The sequence below is a fragment of the Gopherus evgoodei genome, chromosome 17 (genome assembly GCF_007399415.2).
Source record: "Gopherus evgoodei ecotype Sinaloan lineage chromosome 17, rGopEvg1_v1.p, whole genome shotgun sequence".
Lineage (NCBI taxonomy): Eukaryota > Metazoa > Chordata > Testudines > Testudinidae > Gopherus > Gopherus evgoodei.
Genome location: NC_044338.1, coordinates 22785029 through 22812905, shown reverse-complemented (window position 1 = coordinate 22812905; position 27877 = coordinate 22785029). Strand labels below are relative to the sequence as shown.

The following is a 27877-nucleotide window of genomic DNA, read 5'->3' as shown; positions in this document are numbered from 1 at the left end:
CCCTGGGTGAGGGATCTGAGGAAGGGTCTCTCCTACCATGCTGCACCTGATCACAAGGGGCATGCTAGGGTGGACTCTGTGCCATTACACTTCCCCATGGGCAAGTTAGTCCAGAACTACCCACTGCAGGGCTTTTTGCACCTCTGCTGAAGCAGCTATGGCTGGCCCCTGTTAGAAAGAGGCCACTGAGCTACCTAGGCCGCAAGCATGACCTGCTCTGGCAATGCCTTCCTCCCTTCCTGAGGCTGCCTGTGTGGTTTGCACCAGCCTGTGACCATGGTCAGGCTACAGCACATTCAGCCCCCACCTCAGGGTGTTCTCCAGCCCAGGGCCTTTTGCTGGGAAAAGCTTTTCTCTGACTCCAGAGAGGTTCACTCTGGCCTTGCTAGAGCAAGGGGAGCTCCAGAAGAGGCCAAGAAGTTAGAGTTTTTGACCAACAGGCCTGAGGTAGGCAGGTGTAATGCCTGTGCATGGGGGCAGGGTCTGGAGCCTGCCTGGAGCCGGAGGAGAGAGAGGCTGGATCCTGAATGGAGGAGAAGAACCAGGCACCAGGGGCTAGAGTCTTGCCCTGACCAAGCAGCATGTCTGCAGTGTGCTGGGGAGCCGGGAGCTGGAGAGAGTGAGGGGCTGTAGGAACGGGAATGGGAAGAGATGTCCCACGCAAGGTGATGGGAGAGGACATGATGACAGTGCTGACCAGTGGGGTAGCCATTGATTTGGTGTGCGGGCATTAGGTGTCCACTCCAGCTTGAATTTACTTCCTGGAACATGCACACACAAGTGGGGGTAGTGGCTTCTCTGCTGAGCAGTCAAAGGCAAGCGGTGTGCTTCCTCCATGGCCTAGCCAAGTGGGACCAGCTGCTCACAGTGTGCTAGCCCTCTGCCAGCCTGGTGATGCCTGGGGCAGGCTGGGGGGGGGGAGCCTTTCTCTGTATAAGCTGCGGTGAGCTTAGTGACTCAAAGTCCTTTGCTGAGAACCTGCACTGCAGCTCTGCCCACTTGCCAGGCAGCACACAAGGGGTATTACTACATGTCCAAGCTTCTCTACCACTCAGAACTGGGCTTCCCCTTCCCCTCTCTCCTGGCCAGGGCCTTTCAGAGGCAGAGGTGCAGGCAGAAACCTGGGAGAAGGAGCACCGAGTCCGAATTCAGATGGTCGCACTGATGCGCTGTGTGGGCTGAGACAGGTCACTGCTCCCACTCAGGGCTCCTGTATCTCCCCTAGGAAATGAGTGACACGTAAGGCATCGTATGCAAGTTCGGTGCTAACCCTGCCCCTAAGCAAAACTAATGAGATCCCTGCCAGGTCATGGCTTCTCATTAGGAGGAAGAGTCTGAGCCTGGGCTACACTAGGCACTTACATTGGTACAGTTATGGGAGAAATCCACCCCTGGGGAGCCTTAGCTCTCCGGACCTAATGCCTTGTGTAGACAGCACTGGAATTCTCCTGCTGATCTAGCTACTGCCTCTTGGGGAGGTGGGTACCAACACTGAGGGGAAAACCCCTCCTGCTCGCGTATGTAGTGTTGACAGGGAAGTGCTGCAGTGGTGCAGCTGTAATAGTTTAAGTGTAGACATACCCTGAGACCATGTCTACAGTACAGGCTTATAGCAATATAACTACATCTCTCAGGGGTGTAAAAATTCCACATCCCTGAGCAACACAGCTACGCTGCCCCGTGTAGATAGCACTACGCCAGCGGGAGAGCTTCTCTTGTCAACATAGCAACCGCCTCTTGTGGGGGTGGATTAACTATACCGACAGGAGAGCTCTCCCATTGGCATGGGATCGTCTGCACGTAAGTGCTACAGTGGTACAGCTGCAGCAGTGCTGATGCAGCTTTTGAAGTGTAGACTTGCACTCATATTGAAAGGCAGGAGGAGAACAGCCTTGATAGAGGGCTGCTTACAGACCCACCTGCTCAGTCAGGGCCTCTTCAACCATTTGCAGCAGGCAACTGGCAGATGGTTATTTCCCCTGGTGTCAGTCTCCTGAGTACTCAGGAAGCCTTGGCATTGTTTGGGAGGAGAATCATAGAATTGTAGGACTGGAAAAGACCTTGAAAGGTCATCTAGTCCAGTCCCTTGCACTCAAGACAGGACTAAGTATTATCTATTCTAGACCATCCCTGACAGGTGTTTATCCAAACTGCTCTTAAAAACCTCCAATAATGGAGATTCCACAACCTCCCTGGGCAATTTATTTCAGTGCTTAATCAGCCTGACAGTTAGAAAGTTTTTCCCAATGTCCAACCTAAACCGCCCTTGCTGCAATTTAAGCCCGTTGCTTCGTGTCCTCTCCTCAGACATTAAGGAGAACAATTTTTCTCCCTCCTCCTTGTAACAACCTTTTATGTACTTGAAAACTGTTATCAGAGCTCTGCTGTTGGCATAGTTAATCCAGCTCTGAAAGAGGTGGCAGCAGTGTCAATAGCAGAAGGCAGAACAGGCACTGTCTGGAGACTGGAATTGGGTGCTACTGGGCTTGGTGCCAGCTCTCCTTCTGCAGTCCCCATGAGAAGTGAGCCTGATCATTGCTATTTATAGAGTTGAAAACCCCTCGTTGAACCACTCTGAGATGCAGGTACAGTGGAGTGACTGGGGTTGCTGAAGCCCTCCCTGCTGTGGGGTTGTGCCCCTTCTGAAATGTCCATTGTAAGCTCTCCCATGGGAGCTTTCTTTGCAAGTTCTCTGTGCAGCACCAAGCACCTTTCAGGGACTGGGCAAAGGAATCAACAGCATCTCATGGGCACTGTTGCCTGGCACTGTGGATAAAGTGGGGGATCTGAGATGCAAAAATAACATGGACCAGTAAAAATCCCCCTTTTCCTCCTAAAACTGCATCAAAAATCTTCTGTATCTCTCCAGAACAGAAAAGGCTCAACGGGTTTCAGTGAGCACCAGGAACACATACACCTGATTTCAGAGTATTGAATCATGAACACTCTGAGCTGCTAGCCTCAGAGAAACAAAATGTATAATGGACAACTTGATTTCTAGCTGGTCTAGTTACAACACACCAGCCTTGTGTAATAAGGGAGTGTGTGGGAGGCATCTGTGCATGGTTGCCGCGCAGGCGTATACTTAAAGGGAGAGGTACTGAGGTGTTAGCATTTGGTTGCTAGAGTTGGCTTCAGTGCCCGGATATGCTGCAGCACACTGGGCCTGCCTTGTGATACAAGGTCCCAGGAGCACCAACATCCTGCTGCTGGATGATTTGCATATATGAAAGGTATTAGAAAACAAGAGTTTGTACTGAGTTATCTATCCCCTTTGCACTGACTGAGGAGGAAATTCACACCTGCCCAAGTAGCCAGGCTTTGTGCAGGCAGGGCATCACCCACGAGCGGATTTCTATTAAATCCTGACCCTTGGGAACTGCCTTCATTTTGCAGTTCTGCAGAGAACTTTGATTTTCCAAGGCTGCCCCTTGTGTAAAGGCTGTTGAGCATCCAGAGAAGAGCAAAGGAGCCTGGCCATGACCGATGGCTGCTTTGCCAGCACTCGGTGATTAAGGTTACCCTAGGGAATGCCACCATTGCTGACAGTGGGCTCTGGTGGTGGGTGCAGCTGGGTGGGGGATGCATGTGTAGTCAGAGCCAGACAGTGCCCAACACTGGTTCAGCCATGCATGCACAGTTCAGCCAGGCTTCTGCATGGTGCTGGATATCGCCTGGTCCTGTCTGTGCTTACAGCTGACCTGTGCCCCAGCCACACCTGCTATTAACTCCTGCTGCATTTCCTAGAGTAGACAGAGCTGCTGTGTGCTGTGTCTCATGCACAGGGCTTTTTCTCTCTCTGCTGTTCACTCCTGCGGCTCATGGTATTTGGCCTCTTAGCAAGAAACGCAAATTAACCTCCATTTAGAGCTGATGGGTTCAAATCTCCCTCTGCCCAGCTGCTCCTCTGGTGTCTCTGGGATCCCAGCAGTCATCTGCACCTCAGTCCCTCCAGAGTCGTCTCCTCTCCCTTCACTCACAGGCTGACAGAGGAAGAGGCGCCTTTAGCTCAGGGCACTTGTGGGCTGTGGGAGAGCTAGGTTCAGTTCCCCATGCTGCCTGCTGTGGGCAGGGACTCCCCTGTGAGTGGTCTAGCCCCCTGCCTCGAGTCATTTTGATTGACTATGTGGGCACACAGTAGAACAGGTGCTACCTGAGCACAGCCTGAGCCCAGACTACCCATAGCTCACCGGGATGCAATGTGGGAGAACCAATTCAAATCCATCCAAAACAAGAGGCAGAGGGGGAGCCTTGAGCTTGGGTCTTTCATCTCATCCCAGATGAGAGCCCTGGGCTAAAGCTTATAAGGGCACCACCTGCTTTGTGAAACAAGTCCTTCATTTCCTTTGCATTTCTTTTTCAAAGTGCCTGGAGATGAAACAGAGCATTTGGATGTGAGTCAGCAGTGTGCCTGGATATGAGTCAGCAATGTGTCCTCCTTGCCAAGAAAGCCAATGGCATGTGGGGCTGTATTAGTAGGAGGATTGCCAGCAGATTGAGGGCAGTGATTATTCCCTTCTATCCAGCACTAGTGAGACCACATCTGGAGTATTGCATCCAGTTTTGCCCCCCCGCACTATGGAAGGGATGTGGACAAATTGGAGAGAGTCCAGCGGAGGACAACGAAAATGATTAGGGGGTTCGGGCACATGACTTCTGAGGAGAGGCTGAGGGAATTGGGCTTATGTAGTCTGCAGAAAGAAGAGTGAGGGGTGATTTGATAGTAGCCTTCAACTCCTGAAGGGGGGTTCCAAAGAGGATGGAGCTCAGCTGTTCTCAGTGGTGACAGCTGATAGAGCAAGGAGCAATGGTCTCAAGTTGCAGGTTGGATATTAGGAAAAACTATTTCTCTAGGAGGGTGGTAAAGCACTGTAATGGGTTACCTAGAGAGGTGGTGGAATCTCCTTCCTTAGAGGTTTTTAAGGCCTGGCTTAACACAGCCCTGGCTGGGATGATTTAGTTGGGGTTGGTCCTGCTTTGAGCAGGGGATTGGACTAGATGACCTCCTGAGGTCCCTTCCAACCTTAATATTCTGTGATTCCTTTGCTCCAAAGCATATTTTTGTCAACTTTTTTGATTCACCAACATTTTTCAGAAGATTCAACTGATTTTTTTTTTAATTTTTCGAAGCTGCCAGTAAACCAAAAAAGTCAGTGATTCCCCCCTGCTCTGGTCATTTGCTCTGTGCCTGCTGCTTAACTGTGAAATTATTAACACCACCACCACCATGTGTGTGGTTTCTCCCTTGCTGTTCTCTCCCTGTTGCAGGTAAATGCTCCAGTGGCTATGAAGGGCTCCAGCCTAGAGCTGTGTAAAAAAGCATGCGCCCACCAGCGTGCCAAGGACCTGACAGAACAGGCCAGTGCCCTCCTAGCAAAAGATAAACAGATTGAAGCTTTGCAGCATGAGTGTCGGGAGCTACAGGCGAAGATCACAGCTGGGAAGGTGAGTGTCTTTCTGGGGTTTTACTCATTGGCATGGCCAGTTTTCATTTTTCAAATGTCTTCAGTATAATTCTTGGTGTGTAGCTTGTTAGAGAGGAACGTGGGAATTACAAGCCTGGCTTAGACCCACGGTCCAGCTAGCCTAGTCTCCTGTCTCTGACAGTGGCCAACCCCAGATGTGTCAGAGGAAGGTGCAAGAACCCTGCAGTGGGTAGATGTTTGATAACCTGCACCCCATAAAGTCTCTTATACTTAGAGACTGGCTTAAGCTTTGAAGCAGGAGGGTTTATTTCCCTTCCAAAATGTTTGTTAGTATTAATTAGTAGGATTTGGGATGTTGCATCCATATATATGCCCAGTCTCTCTTTGAATCTCACTGAGTTACATGGTCTAATTACATGCCCAGAGAAAAAGTATTTCCTATTGCTGGTTTTGAATTTCTCACCTTTAGATTTCATTGATATTCCCCCATTCTTGTGTTATGAGACAGGAGAACTTCTAGACCATTTACTGTTTTATCACAACCCCTCTGATTTGTCTACTGTCTAAGGTAAACAGCCCCAGTCTGTTCAGTCCCCCTTCAGATGAGTTTTCCAGGCCCTTGATCATTCTTGTTGCTCTTCTCTGAACCCCCTCTAATTTTGCAATTAAACAGCTTGTGGTAAATATTTTCCTTTCAAAAGTCAAGCAGTTTTGTTTGGACACACAGCTTAGCTTGTGTTCTTTGACAGGGTGAGGAGAGCCCTAGAGTGGGTCTCCATCATGCATACTCACAGCTTCAGAGTCTAAATTTGGTTTCCATGAATATTCTGCATAACTGTTTGATAGCACTTAAAATTGTGATTTTACCAAATGCTGCTGCCAGCGAATGTGTTTCAGTACTCTGGACAGCTTGCCCCAGAGTGAATTCCTTTCCCGAGCCAAATATTCAGGGATCAGTTTTAGTAGAAGAACAAGTTAATTACTGCAAATACTTCATTTTTTACACATAATAATATTCCAGCATTGTCAGATTTACTAGCAGTCTCTGAAGCTTGACAGTAACTCAGCTACTGCTCTGGCCCCTACTCACACCTCTGTTGGTAATGGATTTATCTTCACAACCCCCCTGTGAGGCAGGGCAGGGCTATTTTCCTCATTTGACAGAAAGAGAATTGACATACCAAGTGACTAGGAGCAAGATTCACAAAGGGATTTAGGCATCATGCTGCTCATCATCACAATGCCACACCTTTAGGTGCCTAGGAGATCGCTGGAACACACTGCCCTCAACAGAGCCTGAGTCAGGCACCCAGGCTCCATGTACCATGCAAGGGGAGCAACAGGCGTGGGAGAATATGATCCACAAAAGCCAGAATTCTCGGAGGGAGGGTTGCCTAATCTAGCCAGTGGGAGACAGTGACTAAGCCCTGCCCACCCCAATACAGTAGATGTTTAAATGCACATTGCAGGGAGGCACCTATCTTTGCTAGTGATTCACAAGCAGGAACTACTCAGGCACCTAAGCTGTTTCTTGTGTGAATGAGTTAGGCAGGTGCCCAACACCACACAAAACAGCCAGAGGAGAGCCACCATGCACCTGTTTAAATCCTTTCTCTCCATCTGACAGAGAGGGGAAGTGAACCTTGGTCTCCCACATCTTAGGCCAGTGCGCTGACCCCTGTACTGGGAGTTATAAGGTGAGCACTGCCATCTCCTCCATCTTTGAATGGCACCCTATCCAAAAGGGTGCCTCTGAGTGTGCCTGCTGGATTGTGTCCTGCATACGAGCTAGGCAGAGGAACACCTGTCTTCTCTGGTTCATGGATCATCTTGGGGTTTGAGGGAGTGGGGGGGGGGAGAGACAGGTGCCTGGACACCTAGAGGGAGGCAGCAGTGCATGTGTCCAGAGGCAGTAGGTGCTGAGAGAACTTTTACCCTGACAATGTAGGTGTCATGTGAATTTAGGTGCCTACAAGGTTTTGGTGGGAGTCTTGAGAGTCACAATGAAGCCTAAAATTGGGATTTAGAGGCCTAAACCCAGATGGAGACACGTAATTCTGGTGTTGAGGCACCTCAGTATCTTTGTAAATCTAGCCCTAGGTGTCTTGTCTGGGGCAGAGCAGGGAATTGACTCAAATCCCAGGCTACTGCTCTAGTCTCTGGACTGCACTTCCTCTGAGAGACTTCAGCTGTGCTGCCCACTGCTGAAAGCTAAACACATGCTGCAGTGCTTTGTTGGAACAGGGCCGGCGAGCTGAGCACCTCTCAGGATTAAGCCCTGCTAGGGCCATTACTAAATCCAGGGTTCTGTCATATATTAATGATTTTTAAAATCTGTACCAAAGGACCATAATTAGGGTTGCAAAGTCAAGCACTCAGAAGTTAGAATTAAGGTTGAGCTGGCCAGAATGATACCCTGCCTTTCCTTCCTGAGTGCTTAGCAGTGATTTAGAACCTAGAAAAGGAGATGAGTAATTCCAATTTTTCCTTCCAGTGCATGTTACCTTTCACTTATCTACATGGAATTTAGTCAGGCAGAAAAAGGCAGAACAAGACTGAACAGCTGGAAGTTGAAGCTAGATAAATTCAGACTGGAAAAATGTTGCAAATGTTTAACAGTAAGGTGAGTTAGCCATTGCAACAACTTACTAAGGAAAGTGGTGGGTTTTCTGTCATTGGAGGTCTGTAGATCAAAATTAGCTCTCCTCTAGACCAGAAGTGATGGGCTTGATGCAGGAATCACTGGGTAACATCCTCTGGCCTGTGTTTCACAGGAGGTCAGACTAGATGACGTAATAGTCATGTAATATGAGGATTGGAAAGGACCTCAGGAGGTGATCTAGTCCACCCCCCTTCTCAAAGCAGGGCCACTCCTCAGACAGATTTTTATCCCAGTTTCCTAAGTAGCCCCCTCAAGGATTGATCTTACAACTCTGGGTTTAGCAGGCCAATGCTCAAACCACTGAACTATCCCTTCTCCCTTTAAGTGCTTTCAGGCCTTAAAAAAATAATCTATGAATAACTTGCCCAAATCTTGAATTTCCCTGATGCCAGTCATAGGCAACTCCCTTAGCTCAGGACTCCCCCCTTGGCAAATGTCAAGTTTATTCTGTAACCACAGAGACACTAGACTTTTCAAAAAATCTGGCAGAAGAATTTTTATAATGGGGAGTGTCTGGCAACATAAACACAGAGCTCGCAGGATGAGAGGAGCTGCAGAAGAACCCAACAAAGCAAGGTGAACGGACAACACTTTGGCAGTTTAAAGTCTATGTAGATAAATGCAAGGTAATGTACATTGGATGGAATAATTTGGACTACTCACTCACATTGCTAAGCTCTAAAGGTGTGTCTGTGCTGGAACTGAGAAGTGTAATTTCCAGCTCGAGGAGACAAACCCATGCTACCTCTGATGGAACTAGAAGCAGAAGTGTAGCCACAGTGGCACAAGCTGTGGGGGTGGATAGCTGCCCCCTGTATGAGCCATCTGAGACCAAGTGTATGTACCCGGGGTGGCTAGCCTCTGCTGCTGCATGTATTGCCGTGGCTATCTTTCTGTTTTTACCATGCTAGCTTGATCAATGCTAACATGGGAGAACTGGGCTATAGACAAAAACATGAAATTCAACAAAGACAAATGTAAGGTGCTCATGGGTGTGGGGCCGGTGCTCAATGGAGAAGGTGAGATGGTAATGGAAGATGATAGGAAGGCAGTGCTGCTCAATGCCGACTTTGCTTCAGTTTTCTGGATGACTAGTGAAGTTACCATAGACAATAAGGGGCAAGGGACATATATCAGGATAATTAAAGAAAATGTCAGAGATATTCTGATCAGTTTGAATGAATTAATCAGCAGGGCCAGATGCTGTTGATCCAAGAGCATTGAAGGAATCTTGGAGCCACAGGCAATAATATTTGCAAACTCATGGATGACAGGAGAGGACTCAGAAGCCTGGAGAAGGGCTAATGTGGTGCTCATCTTTAAAAAGGGGAAAAAGGAGTAGCCAGGGAACTACAGACCAGTCAGCCTGACCTTCATACCTGGGAAGCTACTGGAACAATATATAAATGTTTAATTTACGAATACCTGGAGGCTGAAGAAGTGATGACTAGCAGGCAGCATGGATTTGCCAAGAACAAATCATGTCAAAGCAGCTTGATTTCCTTCTTTGACAGGGTAACTGGTTTGGTGGATAGGGGGAATGAGGTGGACATAATATACCTGGACTTTAGTAAGGCTTTGACATAATCCCATATGACATTCTGATAAGTAAGCTGAAGAAATACGAGTTTAGTGGAACTACACCTCTACCCCGATATAACGCTGACCTCAGGACCAAAAAAATCTTACCATGTTATAGGTAAAACTGTATTATATCGCACTTGCTTTGATCTGCCGGAGTGTGCAGCCCTGCCGCCCTACCCCCCCGAAGCGCTGCTTTACCATGTTATATCCGAATTTGTGTTCTATCGGGTCATGTTGTATCAGGGTAGAGGTGTACCAGTAAGTCGATATGTAATTGGTTAAGGAACCTCAAACAAAAAGTCACTATGAATGGAATGATGGTGGATTGGAGGGAAGTCTCAAGGAGGGTTCCACAGGGATCTGTTCTGGGTCCGATGTTGTTTAACATCTTTATTAATAACCTAGATGTAGGAATAGAGAGCACACTGATCAAGTTTTCAGATGACACTTTGGAGGAAAGAGCTAAAATTCAGAGGGATAGTGATAAATTGGAGAACTGGGCTATAGACAACAAAATGAAAATCAGCAAAGACAATGTAAGGTGCTACACTTAGAGAAGAAAAGCCAAATGCACAAATACAGAATCGAGGGGAACTGGCTTGGCAGCAGCACTGCTGAGAAGGATCTCAGAGTTGTGATAGATCACAGCCTCAACATGAGTTAGCAACGTGATGCTCCTGCAAAAAAAGCAAGTGCAATTTTAGGGTGCATTAGCAGAGGCACGGCATGCAAGTCATGGGAGGTGATGGTACCACTTTACTTGGCTGGTTAGGTCTCAGCTGGAGTACTTTGTCCAATTTTGGTCACCAATGTATAGAAAAGATGTGGAGAAACTGGACAGGATGCAGAGGTGAGCGACAAAAATGATCAAAGGGAGGGAACACAGGGCATATGAGCAAAGACTGAAGGAACTGGGTATATTTAGTTTGGAAAAGAGGAGATCAAGGGTGGACATGATAGTGGTCTTTAAATACTTGAAAAGCTGCCACATAAAAGATGGAAAAAAGCTATTCTCTCTTGCCACAGAGTGCACGACAAGAGGCAATGGATTCAAACTACAGCAGAGCAGATTTAGATTAAATCTCAGAAAAAACTTGCTAGCTGTAAGAGCAGTAGCACAATGGAACAGATTGCACCAGGGAGGTCGTGGAAGCTCCTTCACTGGAGGATTTCAAAAGGAGGTTGTCTTGCAAGGGCGGCTCTAGGCACCAGCAAAGCAAGCACATGCTTGGGGCAGCCCATTTGCAGGGGCGGCAGGGATCCAGCATGGGAGATGAGAACCAACAGGGGGCCCTGGGAGCTGTAGTTCCTTGGTTAGCTCCCTGCCTATAAAGTGAACCCTGGAGCAGGGGAAGAACTACATTTCCCAGCATTCCCTTGGCTACTACGAACAGGAAAGGGAGGGGGAGGGAGTGAGGTAGCTGAGACCTCATGCTGCAGCTTGCTGTGAATGGAGAGCTGCACTGTGAGGGGTAGTGATACCATATTTTAGCATTCAAAAAATAGTACACTCCACGGGGAGGGAGGGTAGGCCCACCCTGCCACCATCCACTCTCTCCAGCTGCCCCCGAGAGAAACCCCAACCCATCCAACATCCTCTGCTCCCTGTCCCCTGATCACCCCCTCCCGGGACCCCTGCCCCTAACTGCCCCCCAGGACACCATCCCCTATCTAAGCACTGCTGGTCCTTGTCCCCTGATTGTCCCCTCCTGGGAACCCTGCCCCTAACTGCCCCTTGGGACTCCACCCTCTATCTAAGCCTCCCTTCTCCTTGTCCCCAACTGCTCCCTCCTGAGACCACCCCCTAACTTTCCCCCTAGGAACCCACCCCCTACCCGTCCCCTGACAAACCCCTGGGACTCCCATGTCTATCCAACCGCTATTGTCCCCTGACTGCCTGCCCAACCCATCTAACCCCCCCTTCTCCCTGACCCTGACTGCCGTCCCTGAACCTCCACCCCATCCAACCCCCCCTGCTCCCTGTCCCTTGACTGCGCACCACAGAACCCCCTACCCCTTCTCCAACCCCCCTTACCATGCCATTCAGACCAGAGTGTCTGGCTCCGCGCAGCTCCAGACATGCTGCTGCATACATGCTGCCGTGCTCCCCAGTGGAGCCCACAGCCGCCCTCCCCCACACACCCAGCACCTGCCTTCCAGATTTGAACACCTCAAAATTCAGGCGTGCTTGAGCTCAGTTTGGGCAGCTGCTACTTTATTTCTCCCAAATCAAATATACTGATCCACTGTAGTCTGCTGTAGAAAAAGTAGGATAAAATTAGCAAGAAATGCTTCCCAGTGGTTATCAGGATTGGAATTGCTATTTTCAACAGCCATTGCCTTTTGTTTGTTTGTTTGTTTGTTTAAAAGGAAGACAGTGATATTGCACTGGCAAATTCCCCATAGAAAGAAAGAGTGGAACAAAATAATAATAAAGGCACCTCAACTTTTCCTCATTTATGGAGGACAGTCTTATAATACACATCCAGACATCCTCCAATCACACAGGCTGGAAATTGCAGCTTTGTAACCATGTGGGAACCAATCCTGTTTGTGTTTTGTGCACATCTAAAATTCTTGCTGAATGACCTGCCCTGGGAGCAAGTTACCAGTGACCCAGGGCTGCGGCGGAAGGAGGGTGCAAGTGAGTGGTGTGGGGGGGAGAGCCCAGGGCTGGAGCGGCAGGAGATGTGGGGGGGGCAATGGTGGGGGGGAAAGGGGGAGCCCAGAGCTGGGGTGGCAGGGTGTGTGTGTGTGGGGGAGCCCAGGGCTGGGTTAGCAGGGGGGTGCAGGAAGGGGGAGGCCCAGAGCTGGGGCGGCAGGGGGTTTGGGGGGGAGAGCCCAGGGGTGGGGTGGCAGGGGGTGCGGGGGGGAGCCCAGGGGTGGGACGGGGAGCAGCCAAAATTTTTTTTGCTTGGGGCAGCAAAAATCCTAGAGCCGGCCCTGATGTCTTGGATGGTTTAGACACAACAAGTCCTGCATCTTGGCAGGGGGGTTGACTAGATGAACCTTATTGTCCCTTTTAACCCTCTGGTTCTACGGGTATGTCTGTCTGAGCTAGAAATTACACCTTTAGGTATTAGGTAGAAGCAAGAAAGGGACAGAGATTCTAAGAATATTACAATGTTGTTACATAGTAACAGCAGGCACCCTATAGGCAAGTAATTCCATACTTCCCAACTTAGGGTTTTCTTGCCCCATCTTCTGGATCATCTAGTAGCAGCTGTTTTCTAACCTAGGGTATTGGGTTAGCCGGACCACTGATCTGACCCAATAGGACAATTCCATGTTTTAATAAATGCATATTTAGTTATTAATTCTTCTATCTCATAGACTCGTAGACTTTAAAGGCCAGAAAGGACCATCATGAGCATCTAGTTTGACCTAGGGTGACCAGATGTACGGTTTTCGACTGGAACCCAGTCCAAAAGGGACTCTGGCGGCTCCGTTCAGCACCACTGACTGGACCCTTGACTGTCCGGTTGGCAGCACCGTGCAGCGTAGCTGGCAGGCTTCCTGCTAGCCTCCGCACTGCATGGCTCCCAGAAGCGGCCGGCATGTCCCTCCTCCAGCTGCCTGGAGCCTGCACACTTGACCCCCTCCTGTGCCCCAACCCCCTGCCCCAGCCCTGATCCTCCTCCCACCCTCCAACCCCCCTGTCCTCATCCTGGAGTTCCCTCCTACACCCCAAACCCTTCAACCCCAACCCCACCCCAGTGTCTGCACCCCTATCTGAAGCCCTCACCCGCCCACACCCTAAACCGCTCCCCTGCCTGAAGCCCCCTCCTGCACTCCAAACCCCTCATCCCCAGCCCCCTACTGCTTCCCAAACCCCTCATCCCCAGCCCCATCCTAGAGTCTGCACCCTCAGCTAGAGCCCTCACACCCACCTGCACCCCAACCCCCTACCCCAGCCCAGAGCCCCCTCCTGCACTCTGAACCCCTCAGCCACCTAGAGCCCCTCCTGCACCCCAACCCCTGCCCCAGCCCAGAGCCCCCTCCTGCACTCTGAACCCCTCAGCCACCTAGAGCCCCCCCTGCACCCCAACTCCCTACCCCAGCCCAGAGCCCCCTCCTGCACTCTGAACCCCTCAGCCACCTAGAGCCCCCCCGCCCCACCCCGGAGCCCCCTCCCATACTCTGAATCCCTCTGCCCTGCCCAGAGCCCCCCCCTGCACTCCAACTTCCTGCCCCAGTCCCGTGAAAATGAGCAAGTGAGGGTGTGAAGAGCGAGCAACAGAGAGAGGGGGGATGGAATGACTGGGGGTGGGGCCTCTGAGAAGGGGCAGGCAGGAGGCTGGGTAAAGATGTTTGGTTTTGTGCAAGTAGAAAGGTGGCAACCCTAGTTTGACCTGCACATTGCGGGCCCACCCACTCTGGCACTAGGCCCAGAATCTCTAGCTGAGTTACCTGAGTCCTCGAATCTTGCATTAAACACTTCAAGTGACAGGCAATCAATCCTTTAATTTAGTGCAAACCAGCAAGCAACCCATGCCTCTTGCTGCAGAGGCAGATATTAAAAAAAATGCTGTGTGTGAGTGATTTGGGGGCTAATTTCACCACACTAGAAGAAATGCAAAGTGACATTTGTAAGTCTCCAGTCTTCCTCTGTAACATCACAATCTGCCAAAGCTGCAAAGAGTAGTTGTCATGAACTCAATATGGTGGTATGAGTTTCATCAGCTGCATTACATAGCTTACTGCACATCAGATTCCAGCCAGGTGAATGATATCTGGAACAGAATTAGTTCTGTCCATTTCATGGACTTGGAAAGTATTAGGAGAGAAAACTCCTTTCCCACAGCAAGGGATTCAGATTTAGTACTGATGAATGCCACAGCCATGTTGTAACAAGCACTCCACAGCTGGGGTAAGAGAGACCTCCTCTGGCAGAGGATGATAGTGCAGATCTTCTGCTGATGAAAATTGTCATCCTTCCGAAAACTTTGGCAATTTATATTGGTTGTGTCTGCTCCAGTGAGTCCACAATGAAGAAATAAAGATGAAAATTTTCCCCTCTGTTCTTGTATCTGAGGGGTAGCTGTGTTAGTCTGGATCTGTAAAAGCAGCAAAGAATCCTGTGGCACCTTATAGACTAACAGATGTTTTGGAGCATGAGCTTTTGTGGGTGAATACCCACTTCGTCAGATGCATGTAGTGGAAATTTCCAGGGGCAGGTATATATATGCAAGCAAGCTAGAGATAATGAGGTAGTTCAATCAGGGAGGATGATGAGGCCCTGTTCTAGCAGTTGAGGTGTGAAAACCAAGGGAGGAGAAACTGGTTCTGTAGTTGGCAAGCCATTCACAGTCTTTGTTTAATCCTGAGCTGATGGTGTCAAATTTGCAGATGAACTGAAGCTCAGCAGTTTCTCTTTGAAGTCTGGTCCTGAAGTTTTTTTGCTGCAGGATGGCCACCTTAAGGTCTGCTATAGTGTGGCCAAGGAGGTTGAAGTGTTCTCCTACAGGTTTTTGTATATTGCCATTCCTGATATCTGATTTGTGTGCATTTATCCTTTTCCGTAGAGACTGTCCAGTTTGGCCGATGTACATAACAGAGGGGCATTGCTGGCATATGATGGCGTATATTACGTTGATGGACGTGCAAGTGAATGAACCGGTGATGGAGTGGCTGATCCGGTTAGGTCCTGTGATGGTGTCGCTGGTGTAGATATGTGGGCAGAGTTGGCATCGAGGTTTGTTGCATGGATTGGTTCCTGAGCTAGAGTTACTATGGTGTGGTGTGCAGTTACTGGTGAGAATATGTTTCAGGTTAGCAGGTTGTCTGTGGGCGAGGACTGGCCTGCTACCCAAGGCCTGTGAAAGTGTGGGATCATTGTCCAGGATGGGTTGTAGATCCCTGATGATGCGTTGAAGGGGTTTTAGCTGGGGACTGTATGTGATGGCCAGTGGAGTCCTGTTGGTTTTTTCCTTGGGTTTGTCTTGCAGTAGGATGCTTCTGGGTACACATCTGGCTCTGTTGATCTGTTTCCTTATTTCCTCGTGCGAGTATTGTAGTTTTGAGAATGCTTGGTGGAGATTTTGTAGATGTTGGTCTCTGTCTGAGGGGTTAGAGCAGATGTGGTTGTACCTCAGTGCTTGGCTGTAGACAATGGATCATGTGATGTGCCCGGGATGGAAGCTGGAGGCATGAAGGTAGGCATAGCGGTCAGTAGGTTTTCGGTATAGGGTGGTGTTAATGTGACCATCACTTATTTGCACTGTGGTGTCTAGGAAGTGGACCTCCCATGTAGATTGGTCCAGGCTGAGGTTGATGGTGGGCTGGAAGCTGTTGAAATTGTGGTGGAATTTTTCCAAAGTCTCCTTCCCATGGGTCCAGATGATGAAGATGTCATCAATGCAGCGTAGGTAGAGAAGGGGCGTGAGGGGACGAGAGCTGAGGAAGCATTGTTCCAGGTCGGCCATAAAAATATTGGCATATTGTGGGGCCCTGCGGGTGCCCATAGCAGTGCCACTGATCTGGAGATATATACCGTCATCAAATTTGAAATAGTTGTGTGTGAGGATAAAGGCACAGAGCTCAGCAGCCAGTTGTGCTGTGGCATCATCAGGGATACTGTTCCTGACAGCTTGTATTCCATCTGTGTGTGTGATGTTTGTGTAGAGAGCCTCTACATCCATGGTGGCTAGGATGGTGTTTTCTGGAAGGTCACCAATGCATTGTTCTTGTCTTCCCCTGTCCCTGCCAGGAAAGCAATCAATTACAATCCAAAAATTCATCTCATTTGTTTGCATTAAGCTAAGTCTGTTAACTACAGTTTAAGCACATCTATAACACCCTTACTAGGGGTTTGCACCAGCGTAACTAGATAGATTTTAAATGGATTTGGTTACCCCAGTGCATGTTTTCTACTGCAGACAGCCTTGGGTTCCAAATCTGTGAAATGGGGCTAATAAGAGTTACCTGCTGATGGCTGGAGACATTGGGAGTCTGCTGTGAGACTAGACATCACTCTCAGTGCCCCCATTTTGCAGAGTGGCAAGGTTGGGCTCTGAGGGGTGAAGTGATTTCCCTGAGATATCCTGGTTCAGGTCAGCAGCTCCCCAACATTCTTCATCTGCAATTAAAAACAAGTTGCAGTTTCTTGCCATGAGCCAAACCCAACATTCTTTGTGATAACACAGGATTGTGGGATTGAGGTCCCAACAAGATGGCATGGCTAGATTTGTGTTGAAGAATGATGGGTGCAGGACAGGAGAGATACCCGAGGATTGGAAAAAGGTAAATATAGCACCTATCTATGAAAAGAGGAATAAAGACAACCAGGGAATTATAAACCAGTCAGCTTTGGTACCTGGAAAGACAATGGAGCAAATAATCAAACAATCAATTTGTAAGCACCTACAAGAAAATAAGGCGTTAAGTAACAGTCAGCATGGATTTGTCAAGAACACATCATGTCAAAGCAACCTAATATCCTTCTTTGACAGGGTAACAAGTCTTGTGGATGGGGGAAGTGGTAGTTGTGATACCTCAGCTTTAGTAAGACTTTTGATATGGTCTCAGATGACCTTCTCATAAACAAACTAGAGAAATACAGCCTAAATGAAACTACAATAAGGTGGCGGCACAACTGGCTGGAAAACCGTACTCAGAGGATTAAAGGTTCACAATCGAGGTGGAAGGGCATATCCAGTGGGGTTTTCAGGTATCTGTCCTGGGTCTGGTTCTGTTCAATATCTTCATTAATGATTTAGATAATGGCACAGAGAGCACACTTATAAAGTTTGTGGACAATACCAAGCTGGGAGGGGTTGCAAGTGCTTTGGAGGACAGGATTAGAATTTAAAATGATCTTGACAAACTGGAGAAATGATCTGAAATAAATAGGATTAAATTCAATAAGGACAAATGTGAAGTACTACATTTAAGAAGAGATAATCAATTGCACAAATACAAAATGGGCAATGATTGCCTATGGAAGGAGTACTATAGAAAAAGATCTTGGGGTTATAGTGGACTAAATATTAGTCAACAATGTAATATTGTTGCAAAAACAAAAAAAATCATTCTGGGCTGTATTATCAGGATTGTTGTAAGCAAGACACGAGAAGTAATTCTGCCACTTTCTGTACTCAGCACTGATAAGGCCTCAGCTGGAGTATTGTGTCCAATTCTGGGCACCACACTTTGGGAAAGATGTGGAAAAGGTCCAGAGGAGAGTAAGAAAAGTGACAACAGGTCTAAAATACATGACCTACAAGGAAAGATTGAAAAAATTGCATTTGTTTAGTCTGGAGAAGAGAGGCCTGAGGGGGGAACACAATAACAGTCTTCAAGTACGTAAAAGGTTGTTATAAAGAGGAAGATGATAAATTGTTCTTCTTAACCACCAAGGACAGGACAAGAAGAAATGGGCTTAAATTGCAGCAAGGGAGGTTTAGGTTGGACATTAGGGAAAACTTCCTAACTGTTAGAGTGGTTAAGCACTGGAATAAACTACTTAGGAAGGTTGTGGAATCTCCGTCACTGGAGATTTTAAAGAACAGGTTGGACAAACACCAGGCAGGGATAGTCTAGAAGATGCTTAGCCCTGCCTCAGTTCAGGACACTGGGATAGATGACCTATCAAGGTCCCTTCCAGTGCTACATTTCTATGATTCTATGTGAGCTGGGTGGACGGACCTCTGGGTAGGGCTTGGTGGGCAGTGCTGTGGGTGGAGCTGCTCCTTCAGCTCCTTGCTTCTCCACCTGCATTGTGTGCAGCACTGGGGAATTGTTGATGTTCTGGAAATAGCTAAGCCCTGAGAGCATTGGGGTGCCATGCAGTCCAGGCTGCTTGTGTCATGGCATCTCCCAGTAGTGCTGTCCTGGAACTGCATGTGGTGTAGGTAGGGAGCAGCAGGAATGGGCTGTAATGGCACTAGCAACAGCCTAGCTGGGCCAGGCAGAAGGACTGAGCATCTCCTTCCTGATCCCCCATGCCCCCTGGCCTTAGCAACTGTCCACTACAGAGTTTGGGTAGGGGGGAGAGAGATTTTGCATAAAGCTGCAGCTGACCCATCGCTCATCCTGCCAGCTAACAATCACTGCCCTAGTGGACTCAACATGGGTCCAGAAGTCAGGAGGACATGGCTTCTAATCCTGACTTCAAGCCAGTCCCTGTAGTGTCATGCCTCACATTCCCCCTCCGTTGCATGGTGTAGCAAAGTCCTGCTCCACTGCACTGCCTTGTGGCAAGATGCAATGAAGCTGCACCTCTGCCTCTGGATCCCCCACTGTCTTCTGGTCTACTCCAGCCATGGGAGTGACCAGGTCCTCTGGCTGACCACTTTATAGGGTATGTCTAGACTGCTTCTGGGAGCAGGCCTCACAGGCCAGGTCCACCTGTGTTAGTGGGGCTCTGGCTAGTGCACTACAAATAGTTGTGTGGACATTGTGGCTTGGGCTGGAGCTCAGGCTCTGAAGCGTGGGGTAGAGGATGGGCGCCTTGACTAGTATAGTCTATCTCTACACCTTGTCCCAGGCTCTGGAGCCTCCAACCACTCCACTGTGCTGGGGCTGGCACATTCTTCCCCTGGGTGCAGCTCATGGGAGTTCCTACCTCCAGTCAGGCTTCCAGCTCACCCGGGAGTAGCCCACCTGCTCTTCTCAGCCTTCTCACAGGCTGCTTTCCTGAGACACACCATTTCCTTCCCTCAGTCTCGTCCCCATCACCCTCTTTCTGTATTTTCTTAAGCCACCTCCTCATCTGACCAGACCCTCCCCAGGATAGAAGCACGCCCAGGCTCCCATAACTCTTCGGGTGCCTGACAGGATTTACATTCCATCATACGTGGGGACAATTATATTTACCTGCTCTATAATTCAATCATGTTTATAAGGTGCAGAGTACTACCAGGGCCCTGCAGGGGCAGATGTGGGCACAGAGCCAAGATTTCCTGGCTCCTGGCTTTTTGCTTAATCCAGTGGTTTATGGGCTTTTTGGAGGAATGGGCATTGCCTCCTTCAGCAACTTTTCCAAAATCCACAAGTGCAGCTTTTTACGGATCTGTCCTTTTGTGGTCTTTTTGCCTGTCAAAACAATTCTGGGTCTCCTGAAATTTCATGTAAAACCCAAACTTTGATGGATGCAATATTAGGTGAATCACACTGGTGAAAAATCTCACAGGAATTTTTGTGAGAGATAGTCTCCCTAGTTTCCCCTGGTTTAGCTGTGATAGCTGCAGGTTTTGCATCTGGAGTATAGGGACAGGATGACCAGCCAGTGCCAGGGCTGAGGCCAAACACACTTTCTGAGTTCCAGGTTTGACCAGATTCTAACTTTTTCTAAATATGAACAAACAAACCAGCCCTCTTGGGACAGAATTTTAAAAAGTTTCCTTCCAGATCCTTTCCTACCCCAGCATTTAAAATCCGCATATGTAGAGCTGCCAAGAGCCAGAACTGCTTCCTAACAAAAAGGGGTAAACAGTGAGGTGGCAAAATTTGTAAGTGATACAAAATTGCTCAAGATAGTTAAGTCCAAAACAGACTGCAAAGAGTTACAAAGAGATCTCACAAAAGTGCGTAACTGGGCAACAAAATGGCAGATGAAATTCAGTGTTGATAAATGCAAAGTAATGCACATTGGAAAACATCATCCCAACTATATATACAATATGATGGGGTCTAAATGAGCTGTTACCGCTCAAGAAAGAGATCTTGGCATCACTGTGGATAGTTCTCTGAAAACATCCACTTGATCTGCAGCCGCAGTCAAAAAGCAAACAGAATGTTAGGAACCATTAGGAAAGAGATAGACAGTAAATATTGTAATGCCACTATATAAATCCATGGTATGCCCTGTGTGCAGTTCTGGTCATCCCATCTGAAAAAAGATATATTAGAATTGGAAAAAGTACAGGGAAGGGCAACAAAAATGATTGGAGGTATGGAATAGTGTCTGTCTGATGAGACATTAAAAAGATTGAGACTTTTCAGCTTGGAAAAGAGACGACTAAGAGGGGACATGGTAGAGGTCTCTAAAATTGTGTCTGGTGTGGAGAAAGTAAATCAGGAAGTGTTATTTACTCCTTCATATAGCACAAGAACTAGGGGTCACCCAATGAAATTAATAGACAGCAGGTGTGAAACAAACAAAAGGAAGTACTTCTTCACACAACCTGCAGTCATCTCTCATTGCCAGGGGATGTTGTGAAGGCCAAAAGTATATCTGGGTTCAAAAATGATCTACATAAATTCCTGAAGGATAGGTCCATCAATGACAATTAGCCAAGATGGTCAGGGAGGCAACCCCAAGCTCTGGGTGTCCCTAAACCTCTCACTGCCAGAAGCTGTGAGTGGATGACGGGATGGATCACTGGATAATTGCCCTGTTCGGTTCATTCCCTCTGTAGCACCTGGCACTGGCCCCTGTCGGAAGACAGGAACCTGGGCTAGATAGACCATTGACCTTACCCAGTATGACTGTTCTTATGTTTTTAGTTTCTAACATTCACATTGAGTAAGTCAGACAGCCAGAATTGAAAGCAGACCCTTGCTTTGCAGGGAAAATGAGGATAATGAATGTAATCCTGACCCGCTCCCTGCTGGGTGTTATCGTACATGCAGGAGTTCCCATAAGTGCAGGATACAGGAACTACCTTAAGGTCACATCAGCAGTGAGGTGACTGCATGGCTTCATGTGGTAGTGTTCTACCTAGGGGGAGCTGTTGTCGCATATTGACACAGGCGAATCTAAGAGTCACAGGCCTAGATTCACAAAAGTACATAGGTGACTATGTCTCAGTTTTAGGCTTCACTGTGATCCACAAAATTCTGCTGATCCCTGTAGGTGCCTAAACTCACTCAGCACCTACATTTTCAGGGTAAAAGTTCCCTTGGTGCCCATGTTTCAGCCTCTGGACATGCACACTGCTGCCTTGCTCTAGGTGTCTAAAACCTATCTCCTGTCTATGCCCCAGAGCTGCAGGGTAGATAGTTCATCTGCCTGTGTCCTGAGCTGGGAGGTGTGCTCAGAGGCTGCCTCCTGCATCAGGTTCCATTCAAAATCTGTCTGGAAGAGGTGGTGTTGCCCACCTTATAATTTCTTGCTCAGTGGTTAGAGGTGGGAGACCCAAGTTCAGTTTCTCCCAAGGCAGAGAAAAGAGTTGAACAGGGGTCTCCTACCACTCAGGAGTGTGTGCTAACCACTGGGCTATGGGCTATTCTGAGTGGGGCTCCCTCAGTCTCTTCCATTGAAGCTGTTTCACTGTGGATAAATAATGAAAGAGTCCTTGGAGGAGAGGAACTAGACTGTGGGTCTCTCTCCTCCCAGCTGGGTACGCTAACCACCAGACTACAGACTACAATCTCTCTTTGGCCCAATAACTCTTTAGGTATTTGTCCCAAGTGGAAAAGTGCCAACAGGAGAGATAGAGAGAGGGAATCATTGGGTCAGAGAGACAGTGAGAGAGAGAATGACTCTGTTGGCTGGTAGTGAGGGCAAACTCCCCCTCCTTCCAGCAGGTGGGAGACCTAGTGCCCAGCCCTCCTGCTCCAATGACCCAAATTATTTATCCACAATGGAACAGCTTCAGCAGGAAAAATTTAGAGAGCCCCACATCAGAATATCCTAAAGCTCATTGGTTAAAGCACGATGCTGAGAGTTAGAAGACCCCTTGCTTGAGTCCTGTACTGCCCTCAGGCAGAGGGTGGACTTGTACCTTAGCCTCCCCCATCTCAGAGGAGTGCCAGGCTAATAATTATAAGGTGCATGATTGCACCTCCTCCTCTGGCTGTTTTGTGTAGGGTTGGGCACCTGTCTATGTAATTCTAACAAGAAGTACGTTAGGCCCCTGAGCCACCTGACTCCAGGAGAGGATTCCTGGCTATGATTCAGTAGCAGAGATAGGCACTTCTATGCAGCCTGGACTCAGGCATCTATCTCCAAAAAGGAGTAGAACTTAGTCATAATTTCCCATTGGCTAGTTTAGGCAGCTTCCTGCCCAGGTGCTAGCTTTTGTGGATCATATCCTTATGTGCCTGTCTCTCCCCATACATTGTATAGGGAGCCTGGGCATCTGACACAGGCTCTCTGAATCAGTGCGTTCTTGTGATTTTCTAGGTGCCCCAAAACTAGGCATGACATCAAAGTCCCTTTGTGAATCTAGGTCACAGTCATTTTCTTCCTCCTTCCATCATGTTGGTCCTAGTGGTTTGCAAACAGAGCAGGTATGTTTGTTTGTTGCCAGTCTGTTGTCTATGGAACAACACTTTGGTAATTCATGAAAAAAACCCAGCAACTTCTATTTTCCATCCTTTCAATCACAGGGGCTACATCATGTTGTGTTTGCATTTCCTTAGGAGGGCCCTCATTGCCTGAACCTCCTAGACTTTGATCACTTGTTGCGGGAATCTCAGAAGGAAGTGTTACGGTTACAGAGACAGATTGCACTGAAGAATTTCAAGGAGTGTCTCCAGTCCTCTAAAACTGGTTCAAAAAGCTCTTCGTCAATTGCTGCCAATTGCTTGGGACCATCTGTGACAACTCTAGATACCAGCATAAATTATTCATCTCTATCAAAGGGGGTGCAATTAGGAGAGCCAACACTAGCAATGGAAGCACATAGGAAGGTGAGATATCTGGGTCAATGATCTGAAGTTTTTGCTAATTCATCAGACAATTAATGAATGTTCTTACAGAACTTTGACCATTGTGTAATTGCTAAGATTATTATAGTTATTATCCTCTCTGCTAGAAATAGATATTACAGGTTTTCAAAATGACCTTTTAGATATTGAAAAACATCTATGAGTGTATGATAAAGTGTCAGATGTCGTATAATGAAGAGAGAGGATGGTAAGTCTGGTTGCTATAGAAAGCCCAATAAGCATATCCCAGAGTGAATTCTATGGCAGTAGGTCTCAACCAGGGGTGCGTGTACCCCAGGAGTACGCAGAGGTCTTCCAGGGGGCTCATCAACTCATCTAGATATTTGCCTAGTTTTACAACAGGCCACAGAAAAAGCACTAGCAAAGTCAGTGCAAGCTAAAATTTCATACGACTTGTTGATATTGCTCTATATACCATACAGTGAAATGTAAGTAAAATATTTATATTGCAATTGATTTATTTTATAAGTATATGGTAAAATGAGAAAGTAATCCATTTTTCAGTAATAGCGCGCGGTGCCATTTTTGTATTTTTATGTCTGATTTCGTAAGCAAGTAGTTTTTAAGTGAGGTGAAACTTGGGGGTACACAAGAGAAATCAGACTCCTGAAGAGGTGTAGTAGTCTGGAAAGCTGAGAGCCGCTGTTTTATGGCATCCTTAAACCTTGCAAGGTGCCAGTGGTTAGGTAGAGATAGGCCTAGCCCAATTCTTTTTGTGCTTTGATTTTGCAAAACTTCCATTCAAAGGCAGCATTTTATGTAACATTTTTCCATTTGTGAAGTTGGGCAAAACATACGTCTCACATTCTGGAAGCCTCTGAAAACCGTATTGAAGCTGGGTGAAATAGGGCAGCTGTGTGTGCGTGCGCATACGCGAAAACCTGCTATACAATAAACAGGTTAGTCTGACAAGACCTGTTTTCCATCAAACCATGTTGATTGGCATTAATTATATTGCCTTCCTTTAATTCTTTATTGAGTCCTGTATCAGCTGTTCCGTTATGTTGATCAGGATTAACGTGTGACTGACAGGCCTATAATTACCCAGGCTATCCTGTTTAAATATTGGCACAATATTAGCTTTCTTCCACTCCTTTGGAACTTGCACTGTGTTCCAAGACTTATTGAAAAGCCAGTAGGCTCCTTGGCCAGTTCTTAGAAAACTCTTGCATGCAAGTTATCTGGATCTGCTGATTTAAAAATGGCCAACTTTAGTAGCTGCTGTTTTACATCCTCATTAGTCACTGTTGGAATGGAAAGTATATCATCATCATATGATGTGAATACATCACCTGGCTTTTTCCCTAATCCAGAACAGAACTATTTACGGAGTACTTCTGCCTTTTCTGAATTATTGTTGAAAACTACCATTCCCACCTAGTAATGGACCAATACCACATTTAGGATTCTTTTTGTTCCAAATATAATTTAAAAACGCCTTCTTATCATCCTTAACACTGCTAGCATAGAGTTCACCTTGTGGCCTTTTGCTTCCCTTATCAGTTCTTTATAGTTCCAGGCTTCAGATTTATATTCATTACTAGCAACTTCCTCTTTCTTTCATTTGTTATATATTGTGTTTTATTTTATTTTTTATAGTGGCCTTTACCTCCCCTCAACCAGGTTGGTGTTTTTTAGCCAGTGTAGCCTTCTTCCTTGATTGTAGGATTGTGGCTTTTGTGGCATCTAGTAAAAAGTTCTTAAACAATTTCCAATTATCATTCACATTTTCTGTTTAAATTCTTTTCCCCAACGGATTTGGTCAAAATTGTTTTCAGCTTTGTGAAACTGGCCCTTTAAAGGACCAAGCAGATAGATAGATAGATTCATAGATTATAGATTCGTAGACTCTAGGACTGGAAGGAACCTCGAGAGGTCATCGAGTCCAGTCCCCTGCCCTCATGGCAGGACCAAATGCTGTCTAGACCATCCCTAAAAGACATTTATCTAACCTACTCTTAAATATCTCCAGAGATGGAGATTCCATAACCTCCCTAGGCAGTTTATTCCAGTGTCCAACCACCCTGACAGTTAGGAGGTTTTTCCTAATGTCCAACCTAAACCTCCCTTGCTGTAGTTTAAGCCCATTGCTTCTTGTTCTATCCTTAGACGCTAAGATGAACAAGTTTTCTCCCTCCTCCTGATGACACTCTTTTATATACCTGAAAACTGCTATCATGTCCCCTCTCAGTCTTCTCTTTCCCAAACTAAACAAACCCAATTCTTTCAGCCTTCCTTCGTAGGTCATGTTCTCAAGACCTTTAATCTTTCTTGTTGCTCTTCTCTGGACCCTCTCCAGTTTCTCCACATCTTTCTTGAAATGTGGTGCCCGGAACTGGACACAATACTCCAGTTGAGGCCTAACCAGGGCAGAGTAGAGCGGAAGAATGACTTCTCATGACTTGCTCACAACAAACCTGCTAATGCATCCCAGAATCACGTTTGCTTTTTTTGCAACAGCATCACACTGTTGACTCATATTTAGCTTGTGGTCTACTATGACCCCTAGATCTCTTTCTGCCATACTCCTTCCTAGACAGTCTCTTCCCATTCTGTATGTGTGAAACTGATTTTTCCTTCCTAAGTGGAGCACTTTGCATTTGTCTTTATTAAACTTCATCTGGTTTACCTCAGACCATTTCTCCAATTTGTCCTGATCATTTTCAGTTATGACCCTGTCCTCCAAAGCAGTTGCAATCCTTCCCAGTTTGGTATCATCTGCAAACTTAATAAGCGTACTTTCTATGCCAATTGTTGATGAAGATATTGAACACAGCTCGTCCCAAAACAGACCCCTGCGGAACCCCACTTGTTATACCTTTCCAGCCGGATTGGGAACTATTAATAACTACTCTCTGAGTACGGTTATCCAGCCAGTTATGCACCCACCTTATAGTAGCCCCATCTAAATTGTATTTGCCTAGTTTATCGATAAGAACATCATGCGAGACCGTATCAAATGCCTTACTAAAGTCTAGGTATACCACATCCATGGCTTTTCCCTTATCCACAAGACTCGTTATCCTATCAAAGAAAGCTGTCAAATTGGTTTGACACGATTTCTTCTTTACAAATCCATGCTGGCTATTCCCTATCACTGTACCACCTTCCAAGTGTTTGCAGATGATTTCCTTAATTACTTGCTCTATTATCTTCCCTGGCACAGAAGTTAAACTAACTGGTCTGTAGTTTCCTGGGTTGTTTTATTTCCCTTTTTATAGATGGGCATTATATTTGCCCTTTTCCAGTCTTCTGGAATCTCTCTCGTCTCCCATGATTTTCCAAAGATAATAGCTAGAGGCTCAGATACCTCCTCTATTAGCTCCTTGAGTATTCTAGGATGCATTTCATCAGGCCCTGATGACTTGCAGGCATCTAACTTTTCTAAGTGATTTTTAATTTGTTCTTTTTTTATTTTATCTTCTAAACCTACCCCTCTTCCCATTAGCATTCACTATGTTAGGCATTCCTTCAGACTTCTTGGTGAAGACCGAAACAGAGAAGTCATTAAGCATCTCTGCCATTTCTAAGTTTCCTGATACTGTTTCTCCCTCCTCACTGAGCAGTGGGCCTACCCTGTCCTTGGTCTTCCTCTTGCTTCTAATGTATTGATAAAGTCTTCTTGTTTCCCTTTATTCCCATAGCTAGTTTGAGCTCATTTTGTGCCTTTGCCTTTCTAATCTTGCCCTTGCATTCCTGTGCTGTTTGCCTATACTTATCCTTTGTAATCTATCCTAGTTTCCATTTTTTATATGACTCCTTTTTATTTTTTAGATCATGCAAGATCTTGTGGCTAAGCCAAGCTGGTCTTTTGCTACAATTTCTATCTTTCCTACCCAGCAGAATAGCTTGCTTTTGGGCCCTTAACAGTGTCCCTTTGAAAAACTGCCAACTCTCCTCAGTTGTTTTTCCCCTCAGACTTGATTTCCATGGGACCTTACCTATCAGCTCTCTGAGCTTACCAAAATCTGCCTTACTGAAATCCATTGTCTCTATTTTGCTATACTCCCTTCTACCCTTCCTTAGAATTGCAAACTCTATGATTTCATGATCACTTTCACCCAAGCTGCCTTCTATTTTCAAATTCTCAATGAGTTCCTCCCTGTTTGTTAAAATCAAGTCTAGAACAGCTTCCCCCCAGTAGTTTTCTCAACCTTCTGAAATAAAAAGTTGTTTGCAATGCAGTCGAAGAACATATTGGATAGTCTGTGTCCCGTGGTATTATTTTCCCAACATATATCTGGATAGTTGAAGTCCCCCATCACCACCAAATCTTGGACTTTGGATGATTTTGTTAGTTGTTTAAAAAAAGCCTCTTCCACCTCTTCCGCCTGGTTAAGTGGCCTGTAGTAGACTCCTAGCATGACATCACCCTTGTTTTTTACCCCTTTTAGCCTAACTCAGAGACTCTCAACACTTCCATCTCCTATGTCCATCTCCACCTCAGTCCAAGTGTGCACATTATTAATATATAAGGTAACACCTCCTCCCTTTTTCCCCTGTCTGTCCTTCCTGAGCAAACTATTCCCATCCACACCAACATTCCAGTCGTGTGTATTATCCCACCAAGTTTCAGTGATGCCAACAA

The 27877-nt window shown here is 46.9% G+C and overlaps 1 protein-coding gene across 15 annotated transcripts in view; it reads left to right on the top strand.

Annotated features, from left to right (window-relative positions):
- TSPOAP1 (TSPO associated protein 1) overlaps positions 1-27877 on the top strand; it is a 181154-nt gene that overhangs the window by 26686 nt on the left and 126591 nt on the right. For all 15 annotated transcript variants that reach the window (XM_030536443.1, XM_030536446.1, XM_030536436.1 and 12 more), the window contains exons 4-5: positions 5269-5445; positions 22981-23250. In XM_030536443.1, coding sequence (XP_030392303.1) covers positions 5269-5445; positions 22981-23250 — 447 coding nt within the window. The remainder of the gene's footprint in view (positions 1-5268; positions 5446-22980; positions 23251-27877) is intronic.